The sequence below is a fragment of the Lissotriton helveticus genome, chromosome 2_2 (assembly GCF_964261635.1).
Source record: "Lissotriton helveticus chromosome 2_2, aLisHel1.1, whole genome shotgun sequence".
Lineage (NCBI taxonomy): Eukaryota > Metazoa > Chordata > Amphibia > Caudata > Salamandridae > Lissotriton > Lissotriton helveticus.
Window position 1 is genome coordinate 425,726,490 of NC_136060.1, and position 12,529 is coordinate 425,739,018.

At 43.7% G+C, this 12,529-nt stretch overlaps 1 protein-coding gene across 1 annotated transcript in view; it reads left to right on the forward strand.

Moving 5' to 3' along the window:
* Window positions 1-12,529, forward strand: part of LOC144821870 (histamine H2 receptor-like) — a 272,545-nt gene that overhangs the window by 244,488 nt on the left and 15,528 nt on the right. The window contains exon 2 of the mRNA XM_078679028.1: window positions 959-1,135. Coding sequence (XP_078535154.1) covers window positions 959-1,135 — 177 coding nt within the window. The remainder of the gene's footprint in view (window positions 1-958; window positions 1,136-12,529) is intronic.

Genomic DNA, 12,529 nt, shown 5'->3' on the forward strand with positions numbered 1-12,529 from the left:
GCTCTATAAAGGGCAACTGAAAAGCAATCTGCAGACTGCTGGATTTGCTGTGTTGAATTGTGGCTACTTTACTTAGCTTCCTCCTAGCCGCTCACTCAGCGGCTTTTTATTCCTTTAAGATTTCCTTAATTGCTATTCCCTCCCCGCCTGAGTTATTAAGGGTTTTCCCAACTTCTTGTTGTGTTGCCGTTTATTTGGTGGATAACGAGTGATAATGATAATGAGTGAGCAATGTGGACAATCTGGGAGAGGCGGAGGGTTACAAGCACTGTGCCTCCGCCCTGCCCCCCCCTCTGCCCCCACCCCCCCCCCCCCGCTCCCCCACCAGCTGGTCCGCTTCCTCAGGCCTGGCTCTCCTTCTGTGGAGCAGGCTCCTTCGCCAAGGAACATCACAAAAAGTGGCGCTCCGGTGGCGCAAGGCGCCTCATAAATGAGGCCCTTGATTTCCAGCCTTAGGTGTAACCTGCTCATGCATTTTCAGGGGTAAGCCACCTTAGGGTAAACGTTTTGTTATTCACAAGGGTATTTTTCCTAAACAGGCATCCTCTCTGAATTCATAAGTATGTCACACCTATGTCTGGACTATGCTTTCTAAAAGCAGACCTTAAAATTCTGAGTTTACACCCAAGACAGGAGTGAGAAATCACTACTCATAAAAAAGCTTTGAGTATCAGGCTGACTTTTGATACCTACACGTCTTTCTTGAGTCTTAAATTGTTTCCATGGTATTCGTGAAGACTTAAAGTTTAATTTAAGCATAAATTGCATTATATAATATTATTTTGGTTTAAAAAAACAAACAAAGGAAATACACCTTCTCAAATGACATTTTTCAACACCTCCAGACCTTGCTCTTCGTGAGAGCGGTATCACACAGGATAGTGAATGCATTTCTAATGCTGGACTGGAAGTACATACTCCTGTCTCAATTCACCTCTCTTCTGTCTCTGTTTTTCAGCATCATTTACGAGGTGACCGGAATGTGGCTGTTTGGGAGGCAGTTTTGCAAAGTCTGGATCTCTTTTGACGTCATGTTCTGTACAGCGTCTATTGTCACGCTATGTTTCATCAGCCTGGACCGATACTGCTCGGTTGTGACCCCCTATCACTATTCGAAGAGGATGTCCCGCCGACGGTGAGTAGTCAGCACCTGTCGGGAGCATGAGGGAAGGGAGCATGCGCAGAAGGATTATAGAAGGCTTCTAAATATGCTTTCCGATCAGAAAACAGCACTTTTTAAAGGTCAGTCTAATTTCTGATGATAACCATATTACTGTATGGGCCAGATGGGGAGTGGAAGAACTGCTGTTCATCCAGGTAAGTAAGCCACAGTATTTATTTTTTGCAGTTTTGTATTGGGAAAAGACCCAAATACGGTGTAAAAAAACTAACGAAGTGAAATAGTTACAACGTTTTAGACACAAAAAGAAACTTTTCCAAGAGAATGTTCACGCACATTAAGGGCCTCCGCACTCGTGGGAATGCCCTGCAGTTGTGTGCGATTCTCAGCACTCGTGGCGGAGGCTTCACAGTCGTGGGAGAGTCTCCAAACTCGTGGCAGAGGCCCTGCAGTCGTAGGAGAGTCTCCACTGTCGTGGGAGAGTCTCTGCACTTGTGGCGGAGGCCCCACAGTCGTGGGAGAGTCTCCACACTCATGGCGGAGGCCCCGCAGTTGTGGGAGCGTCTCCACACTCGTGGCGGAGGCCCCGCTGTCATGGGAGAGTCTCTACACTCGCGACGGAGGCCCTATAGTCGTGGGAGAGTCTCCACACTCGTGGCGGAGGCCCCGCTGTCGTGGGAGAGTCTCCACACTCGTGGCGGAGGCCCCGCTGTCGTGGGAGAGTCTCCACACTCGTGACAGAGGCCCTGCAGTTGTGGGAGAGTCTCTGCACTCGTGGCGGAGGCCCCGCAGTCGTGGGAGAGTCCCCACACTCATGGCAGAGGCCCCGCAGTCGTGGGAGAGTCTCCACACTCGTGGCAGAGGCCCCACAGTCGTAGGAGAGTCTCCACACTCGTGGCAGAGGCCCCTCAGTCGTAGGAGAGTTTCCACACTTGTGGCAGAGGCCCCGCAGTTGTGGGAGAGTCTCCAAACTCGTGGCGGAGGCCCCGCTGTCGTGGGAGAGTCTCTGCACCCGTGGCAGAGGCCCCGCAGTCATGGGAGAGTCATGGCGGAGGCCCCACAGTCGTGGGAGAGTCTCCACACTCGTGGCGGAGGCCCCACTGTTGTGGGAGAGTCTCTGCACTCGTGGCGGAGGCCCCGCTGTCGTGGGAGAGTCTCCACACTCGTGACAGAGGCCCTGCAGTTGTGGGAGAGTCTCTGCACTCGTGGCGGAGGCCCCGCGGTCGTGGGAGAGTCCCCACGCTCATGGCAGAGGCCCCGCAGTCGTGGGAGAGTCTCCACACTCGTGGCAGAGGCCCCACAGTCGTAGGAGAGTCTCCACACTCGTGGCAGAGGCCCCTCAGTCGTAGGAGAGTTTCCACACTTGTGGCAGAGGCCCCGCAGTTGTGGGAGAGTCTCCAAACTCGTTGCGGAGGCCCCGCTGTCGTGGGAGAGTCTCTGCACCCGTGGCAGAGGCCCCTCAGTCATGGGAGAGTCATGGCGGAGGCCCCACAGTCGTGGGAGAGTCTCCACACTCGTGGCAGAGGCCCCACTGTTGTGGGAGAGTCTCTGCACTCGTGGGGGAGGCCCCGCTGTCGTGGGAGAGTCTCCACACTCGTGACAGAGGCCCTGCAGTTGTGGGAGAGTCTCTGCACTCGTGGCGGAGGCCCCGCAGTCGTGGGAGAGTCCCCACGCTCATGGCAGAGGCCCCGCAGTCGTGGGAGAGTCTCCACACTCGTGGCAGAGGCCCCACAGTCGTAGGAGAGTCTCCACACTCGTGGCAGAGGCCCCTCAGTCGTAGGAGAGTTTCCACACTTGTGGCAGAGGCCCCGCAGTTGTGGGAGAGTCTCCAAACTCGTGGCGGAGGCCCCGCTGTCGTGGGAGAGTCTCTGCACCCGTGGCAGAGGCCCCGCAGTCATGGGAGAGTCATGGCGGAGGCCCCACAGTCGTGGGAGAGTCTCCACACTCGTGGCGGAGGCCCCACTGTTGTGGGAGAGTCTCTGCACTCGTGGCGGAGGCCCCGCTGTCGTAGGAGAGTCTCTGCACTCGTGGCAGACTCTCCGAAATAAGCACTCACCGCATAAATTCTGCCCCGGGTGCGGAGACTCCCCCACGAGTTCAGAGGCCTTTTGTGAATCAGACCCAATGGGTGTTTTGGAAGAGCAGACGAACTATCGAAACAAAGCATTTTAACGATCCTGTAAATAAGCGGTATAGTAAGAGAAAAATTTAATGAAACTTAGAACCCAGGGCTCAAACAAATGTGGAAAGGGCACATCCTACTTAGTTATGAGATTTAGCTGTTACATAGAAATACATTAACTTTAAAACAACAAACACCAGCAAACATGGAGTAAGTACAGCCGAATAGACTACGTGATTCATATACATAACAATGGTGTTTGTAGGAGTCTTGCTCCTCTATCAGGCCTCAGCAAATCCTTTCTGAGGAATCTCTTGACATCAGGGGTCTGACAGAGGGCTAAATCAATAGCTCTAAAATAAAACGATCAAGCGGATGCATGAAAATGTTAGCAGATGAGTGCATGCGTGTCAAAGTTACAGAAAGGGCTTTATTCAAGAAGCTGCGATATTTGGGGTGGAAATACGTTACCTGGTAAATATCAGTACCACTGAGAGCAGTATTTATAGGGGCAGTAATGAAATCCCATTCTGAGTGCCACACCTCGGAGTGGACAGTAATGCAGCAATACTGCATGTTTCCCCCAGTTCTAAGCTGCAACATAAGAATGTGTAGGGTTTTTCCCCAAATTGAATCTGCCAGAAATTTGTGCCACAAAAAGTGCACTATTACAACACCATTTAGAATCCCAAATGTGGGACAGACTCCTCTTTGCGCCCATATTGGATGTACTGGCTCGTTTGTGATGAGGACCATAGTCACTAAGCTCTAGCAGAGGCGGCTCCTCCGCTAAGAAAATAAAAATAAAACAATAATGAACTGTGGTTTATTATCTTTTTATTTTGGGTCTCGGAGTCTTGGGGGCTGGGCCAGAGGGATATCAGGCATCCACGGGCATGGTATGTACTGTTATCAGTGTGCATGAGAGTTTGGCCGGCCGTCTCAGGACGCCCAAGCCGTCTTACGCACTTTGCATGTTCTCCATGGAGGCTGCTTTACAGCCTGGGTGGAGAATATGCCCAGGCTCCCAGTCCCTGCCTGAGTGCCGAACCACATCGCTCAGACCAATCACAACGCTGCAGTGCAGCGTTGTGATTGGCTAAAGGGGAGCCTGGGTGCTTCCTGCTTCCAGCCGGAGCAGAGTGACGAGGAGGGGCGACGAGAATAGAAGCAGCAGCAAGGAGGTAAATTTAATGTATCTATTTTTACTAACCTCCTGCCCCTTCACCCCCCACCCCGATCCGTGCCAGCCGCCACTGAGTTCTTGTGAAGATGACACAAGTGTTACTGGATAAAGCCAACATACTGTTGACACCCTAGCTATAAGGTTAAAAAAAGGCAAATACAAGCTAAAACAAGCATTTATAAATGGAATATGTATTACCTTGGGAGAAAATAATCACAGGCACTTTTATTGTTAGTAAATGGCCACATTATTGAAGACCAAGCAGGGCATGAAACTAATAACATCCTTCAGCTTCTTGCAGTTGCCGGAGCGCGCCTTCTTGTATCTCAAATGACTAGTATAATTATCAACCCATGGTCGTATGGACCTTTGTTAGTCGACAAGGAGAGATGGTAAGGAGCTATCATGTACATCAATTACAGCGAAGTCCAGTTGGGGCTTTACAGGAATTGACAAAGGGATTTGGTGTGAGTTTAAAGAGTTTTATTAACAAATTAGTTCAAATTAAATTATTAAATTAATAAGTATTAATTTTAGTCATCATTGTTCCAAATTCAAATAATCCATAAATTGGTATTTCAGGTTGAGGTAAAATGCTACGTTAGTAAGAATTACAAATAAGATTGAGAAGATGCAGCAAGTGTGTTCCAAAAAAGAAAATTCCCTAATCTAAATCTAAATTATTGAAGATTGGATATAAAGGGCATCCAAATTTAGTAAGCAAGGTAAAGTGTCAGTGTCAGAAACCCAAAGGGGGGCTCTGATGAAAGAAATAAGAATGCATTGGCATGAAGCCTAAGCACTTAAGTAGTATAAATTAGCAGAATCTGGGAAATATTCTCAGCTCCAAGTTCACAGGTATCTCTAAGGTCTATCACCTAAACTCGCTGAAGAAGGAGGCTCTCTAATCTAAGTAACACACTAATGTAATTCTATCAAAACACTAAAGGCAGCATATAAATGCCCCAATGTCTTTCACAATGAGCTATGCAATCATGTCCTTGGTTTGTTATTTTGATCAAATCTTGTGTTTCAGAACGTTTTTCCCATCAGTCACGTTTTCTGCCATCTCCTTTTCTCCTGGTGAGAACCTCACTGTCAGTTGTTTAATGGACAACTAATGTCTATTCACTAGCTCACAGAAAACATCTTGTAAATTATAGCATTTGTAAGAGGAAAACGCAAAACGTACATTTAAATGCAAAAATAGGCCTATTACCCCTAACATGTGAAGTCAACATTCAATATGTCATTAGTAGTTAGGCTAACTTAAGACAATACAATATGTTAATTCATGTATGTGCTTTTAATGCCTATATATGATAACCTACTACAAATTTTGCATGTATTATGCATGTGTTATTCAGTATTGAAATTAGTAATTTTCAGTTAAGTGCGTTTAATTTGCAAAATGAGAAAATTCACTCTATCAATTCCCCCTTTGATGGCTAGAATAGCCATCACATTTATTTCTTCTCATTTTTGCCTTTTTATTTCTTCCTTTCTCTTTTTTTCTAAGTAACATCTAAATCCCTTATATAAAGCAACTAATCATATTTAGAAATGCCAATAATCAATATGTGCTTGAGTATAACTCCTAAAATTCCACTACCAATACTTCCAAGCCAGCTACCTATAGCAGAAGCTCCTTTCCCTAGGGTTCCTAACACACTAGTTGTTTCTAAGTTTTCTAGTTCAAGTTTTAACTCAGAAATGTTCTTTACAAATTCTTCGATCATCTTGCTTTTGTCTGGTATATATGAACAGTAATGTTGTGGCTTCAACATTATACAGTCTCTACCTTTTTCTGTCCGAAGCTATTTGATTTTGCAAAACCATTGTTTAAATGGCTACTATTTCTATATTTACTAGAAAGCACCAGATGTAATAGTGGCTAGTTTATCCACTATTGTAGAAAGCTTTCTGATTTTCTCATTATTTAGGACTACTCCTACTGTGGGAATAATTGTACCAAAAATATCCCCCACTAACTGTGTCCCATCAATAACACAACGTCTTTGTCCGTGAGATGGATTCATTGTTAAGGCTTTCTATGCTATTTACATGATACATATTAGGAAACCATAAGGCTAAAAAACAAGCACCTTGCCAAACAGCGAGCGATTAGAAAAATGCACCTTGCCCACATATAAAGTATGCTCCAGGGAGTACTGGTTCTTCTCAAGCTAATATTTGAACAGGTCCTCCAAGAGCTTAAAATGTATTTGCACAGCTGCGGAGCCTCATGTGTCGAGTTCTGATGTGATTTCTTCTTTTGTAAAAGCATAGTTTCCCTTTCTGCCGTCTGTCTAATTTCAATCTGAGATATACCATTTTCTCTTTATATTCATCTTCCTCCTCTTTACACACATTCTTTAAAACATCTTCTTGCCGTATGAAACATGCAAGCTCTCCTTTCTTTTAAGGCTTGGATACATTTATTTTCCAATGGTTTCATTGAGCATGTCAAATTTCATTCATACGCCTTAACAGTGTCTATCTTTGTAGGGGACCTAAAGAAAAAACAAGCTGCCTCCATCTCCTTAGCCCGTGGGTGAGGATTCATTCTTTTGTGAAGAGGAACTTCAGAAAGGATAAAGTCATAATTGGAAAAATTATATTCAAAATGATTCTGCCTATAAAATAAACTAAGCAATATACTACAGGTAACTGCATATGAAAGTGGAATATGATGGTAGGTCACATCCTCAGTAATTGATGCAGGTAAGTGTGCACAAACTTAGCAATCCTTAGCATCCAAAGCGTGTGTGTACTATTGAACTAATCTAGATTTACCATTTGATTTGAACCACCCACCGAAGCTTCTATAAATGTTAATTTAAATTTTGTATTATCTACTATATGTGTAGGTGATGTAGGTGTCGGGGTGGATTTAAGTATCTCTATCTCAGGGGTGATACTCATACCACCTAAAAAGACTATTAATACCAACACAATATCTATTAAGATTACAGCAATCACTATTTTATATATAGCCTTGGTAAGGAAATACCTTTGTCTACAGTCAGACCTTTAGTAGAATTTAACAGCAGGCAGACACACTTTTCTGCATTTGTTTCTACTTGTACAAAATTAGCAAAATGTTTTTGATTGGCAGTTTGCAGTAATTTTCATTCAGCTTATATACAGAAGTCTTCATGAAGCATCCCCAGCCCTACTCTGCCTTCTTCTAAGAATGTCAAACCTACTCTTCTACCATAGCCTTGGCCTTAGGTCATTTTTGTTAATTCTTTTAATGTTGTATTTGTTTTACTTTTCACTAAGCAATAATTGTTACATTCCTTTATCAGTTGTCACAGTCTATTCAACAGTTCAGTTCAGACACAGTCCATGATTAGAAAAATCAATAATTGTTGAATTGAATCAATTAGATATCAAATGAATCGAGCTTAAATTTTAATTTAAGTTTGAATCATGTGCTGTGATAATGTGGCATATCATATGGTTCACATAGTTCTGTTCTCAGTTCTTTCGGATTTTATGCTGTCGAAATAGGCACACTGTCTTTATAATAAGTCCATTCAGGTGCTGAATACCTGCAACAAGATACTGTTGCCCTCTTACATCTCCAAGGTGTCTTTTGATCGTACTCCGTATCAATTATACCACTTGATTCTGTTTCTTCAATGATGGTTTGTGTTCAACTAACACATTCTGATGAACATCACCTCCCTCTGGTCCTTGTGGACATGTGGACCTGGTTCAAATGTCACCACCTCAAGTGGGTATCTAATTTGCTTGGTATAGGAGGTGTAAATCCAGTTGGGTATCCTGCCACACTTCACAGCAGTGTTAGTGATAAGGATCACCCGATAGGACTCCTTCCATGTTGGCTCCAAAAGGAATTTCAGACATGATTATTTATTAAGATCCAATTGCTAGGGCTAAGGTCATGGCATTGCTCCGGACCTTGGGTGGCGGTAGGTGCTCCAACCTGGTGAGTAACAGTATGTATTACATCAGCCTACCCCTTGCAGTATTTGTGAATCATGTCATCTGTGTCAAGAACAGTTGCAGGCACAGCAGGCAGTCTCATGGCATGCCCCATGAGTATTTTGTCTGGTGACAATCCAGTTCTTCTGTCAGGTGTGCTTCGGAGAATCGTCAACACCAAAGGCAAGGCATCTGGCCATTTCAAAGAAATGGATGCGAATACCTTGGCCCAACTTGATTTCAGTGTGCCATTAAGTTGCTCAACCATTCCTGAAGCTTCTGGTCTGTAACTAACTACAATGCAATCTCTGTTCCACTTGTAATGCCACATGCAGCATTTTAAGGATCTCATTATTAAAATGAGTCCCTCTGTTGACTCCAGACAATTCGGAAATTCAAACCTTGGTATGAGTTCTCGCAATAGCGGTTTGGCTACTGTCAGACTGTAATTTCTCTGTATTGGGTAAGCTTCCAGCCTTCGGGAGAAAAGGCACATTATGACCAGGAAATATCTCACCCGGTTACAAACAAGCATTTCGATAAAGTCTAACAGCATTCTGGCAAAGGGTCCTCCGGATCAACCTCCTTGGCTCATGGTTACAGGGGGTCTTCTCACTATATTCAGTTGGTGATAAGTCACACATCTGTGGCACAACTCCTCATCTAGAATTCTAAATCAGGGATTGAAGCAATTCTCCCTAAATAGTCTCATCCTGGCATCTGAAAATGTCTCATCATGGGAAATAGGAGGCTATCAGGCAACACAGGTCCTCCATGAGCTGAAACCCAGATCTCATTTGCGTTTTTAATTCATTCTGCTCTGACCCTTCTCTGCTGGTCTGCCGTTGATACTTCTTCCTTCAATCACTTGATTTCCTACCAGGTATCGGCTACTGACAACATCATTAAAAACGTGGTGTCCTCATCAGATTCATTGCATATTCTCCGCTCAATGACTTTGCCACAATTACACAATACAGAGCAACTTCCAACAGTCACATAATAATTTCTGCTCCTGTAGGATACACATTTAACAATGTCAATTTCTTGTGGCAGTTATAATGCTTTCAACAGTTTCATCACACAGTCTTTATTCCAGATAGGAGACACGGGGAAAGTCATAAATCCCCTCTATGACCTTAACTGCCCAAAATCATGGACCAAACCAAAGCCATATTGACTGTCAGTAAATATTGTCACCCCCAATTGCTCTGAACGATAACATGCTAATTCTGCCACATGAGCAGAGGTAACACGTCGAAGTCAGGAGGCTCTACCACTTCCTGATTTGTGCAGACAGTATAAGCTGCTCTCAAATTCCCCTTACTCATTATTTCTGAGGCATGAGCCATCAACAAAGATTACATAGTTGGGCTCATCAGGGTATTCGTCCTTAATATGCTTGGTGCATAAATCCATTACATCAACCTTTTCCCCATTAATTTCATTTACAGGCAGTGGTAACAATGTATCTAGATTAAGAGTCTGACATCTTTTCTAAGTAACATTTTCTGCTGCGAGAAATAATTGTTCATATTTTGTGCGTCTGCTGCTTGTAGTATGCTGAACTTTACTTTGTGTGAGCAAAATGTTCACCTAATGAGGGGCCATCGCTGTAAGAGGATGTCCCATGACTATACTCTCACTTATTTCACAACTGACACCAATCGCCACAACTGCTTTAAGACAGCCGGGTAATCCTGCAGCAACAGGGTCAAAAATAGTTGAAAATTATGAGGCGTCTCCAGTGCAGAGGCACAACAGAGACTCTCTCTCAGCTCTAGGGTGCACTTTTAAGAAATGGTTGTCCCATGGAAGCAGATCAGGGACATGTTTATGCATAGGCCTCAGTAAAGGCTTGGCTACTATGGAAAAGTTGGATATCCAATGTCTACAGTAGCCCACCATTCCCAGAAACATTGTGACTTCTCTCTGCATTTTAAATGGGTCCATTTTCAGAATTGCAGTAATTCTGTCTCGTGACACCTCGTTGTTCGTTTCTCAATGAGATGTCCTGAATATAAGACTTCTTTTTGGCAGTATTGCAACTTACTCAGGGACACTTTATGTCCATTCTCAGCCAAATTATTTAGCAAGGCAATCTTATACTTTTAGCAGGTTTCTTGTGTACTTGACACCAGAAGTTGGACATCAATATACTGCACAAGAACCAAACTGTAAGGCATTTGCCAAGGGTCGAGATTTTCTTTCAAGATCTGATTAAAGAGCAAAGGACTTTCAGAATACCCTTGCGGGACTCAGCACCATACCAAAACTCTGTTTTGAAATTTAAAAGAGAACAGAAATTGATTGTCCTCATGCAATGGGATTGAGAAAAAAACTTGGCAGAGGTCTACTACAGTCAACTACTCTGCGTGACAGGGGGAGACTGAAACAATATTGTAGCTAGATGTGGTACCATGGGACAACATGGAATGACTATAAGTTTTTCATAAGTCATGCATGATTCTATATCTGCTGTTCAGCTTCTGTAAGCACATGATCGGTGAATTGCAAGGACCTCTGACTATTTCTTTTAAAATTCCTTGTTGTAACATTGATTCAATCATTGGAGTGATTCTAGTCACTGGCCCAGTTGTGAGATTTTATGGTCGGACTCTTGGAAATTTAGCATTTGGTCTAAACATTAATCTAGCAGGTTCTACACCTTTAATAATTCCACTGCCTTTTCCTGAAAAATCCCATACATCAGGTCTCACAGCATTTAGTAAATTACGCACAGGGAACAATCCAACATCTATTCCTTGTCTGGTCATTATAAATTCAACATCCTCATCATGCGTTTGGAACTTGACAACTTTTGGTGTTCAGGAAATTGTGCAATTTAATTTGTACAAAGATCCCATCCTAACGGATTTATGGGAATTGAATCACTTACAACAAATTGATGTTCTTCTTCAAATGAGAATATTTTTACAGGAACTTTCTTTGAGACGTGGTTGGTTATTTGCTTAATCGTGACACCTAGAACTTGGATCTTCTTTACCCAAAAAGTAGTACGTCAGGGACTTCAGCTGTTCTATCAGTTGAATGGGTATCTCTGGTGTCAATCAAAATTGGCACCTGGTGGCCATTTATCTCAAGTTCTACAAATGGACCACTCTCTATCCCTAAAACTGCGCCAAGTACCCAATCTTTCTACCCCCCTCCCCTCAGGTAGCATCATTGCTAATTGCCAGAGGCAAACCTCTGTTTCTCAAACATAGGGAATTGTTGAAATGGAGTCTGATTCTGGAAAGGATTTGAGTTGGCTCTTGGTACTTGATTCATAATAAATCTAGGGTTATCCACATTCTGTAGAAACCATTGGAGCCGGTGTACCTGCTCTATAGGGACTTTTTATTGATCTGAAGTTTGTATTAATTGAACTGGGACCTGAACTTGAGCATTCTGCATTTGAGTTAAATTCACACTTTGCATTTTCCCATCACCACTTACTGTATTAGGGTTTTGTCAACTTTCCCTTTTCCAGTGCCCAACCTTGTTACATTAATGACAAGGAGTAGATTTCTTCAATGTTGTAATGTCTACCCCTGAATTTGGAACAACTGGAACACCTCAATCTCTTCCTTGTGAAACACCAACTCCACCTTGCACCATTTGACCTCCATGCTGGTAACTAACACCTTGCATTCCATCAACATTACCAACATAAGTCTGATTTTGAAACCTTTCTGAGCCAGCTTCGTCTGTTTAAGCACGAACTTCCATTTAAGCCTTTTCTGCTTTATCCCTTGTTCATCTCTCCTGAACTTAGCATACCTCAGGATCTCATTTAATGGTTTGGTCTGACAGCAAATCATATTCTGTTGTATCTGCATTCTGATCTCTGGGTGTAACTCAAGAACGAACGGTGACACAAAGCTTCCCTCATCTCCCCTTTCAGGATTGTCTTGTCCGCTGTGCTGTTCATAATCCTGTACACACGGTTCCTAATTGGAATGCACTGATTATTTAGCTCCCTGTGTCGTCCTATTGATCTTTAACCAATCAATGTCCCTTGCTGGAACCTTTTCCTTCAGCACAGTAACCACATCAGTATACTTTGTCATCACCATAGGCAATGGTGCAATGGTACGTGGATCCCTTGGGGATTTTGTATGTGGCCATTGTACAGCTATCTTAC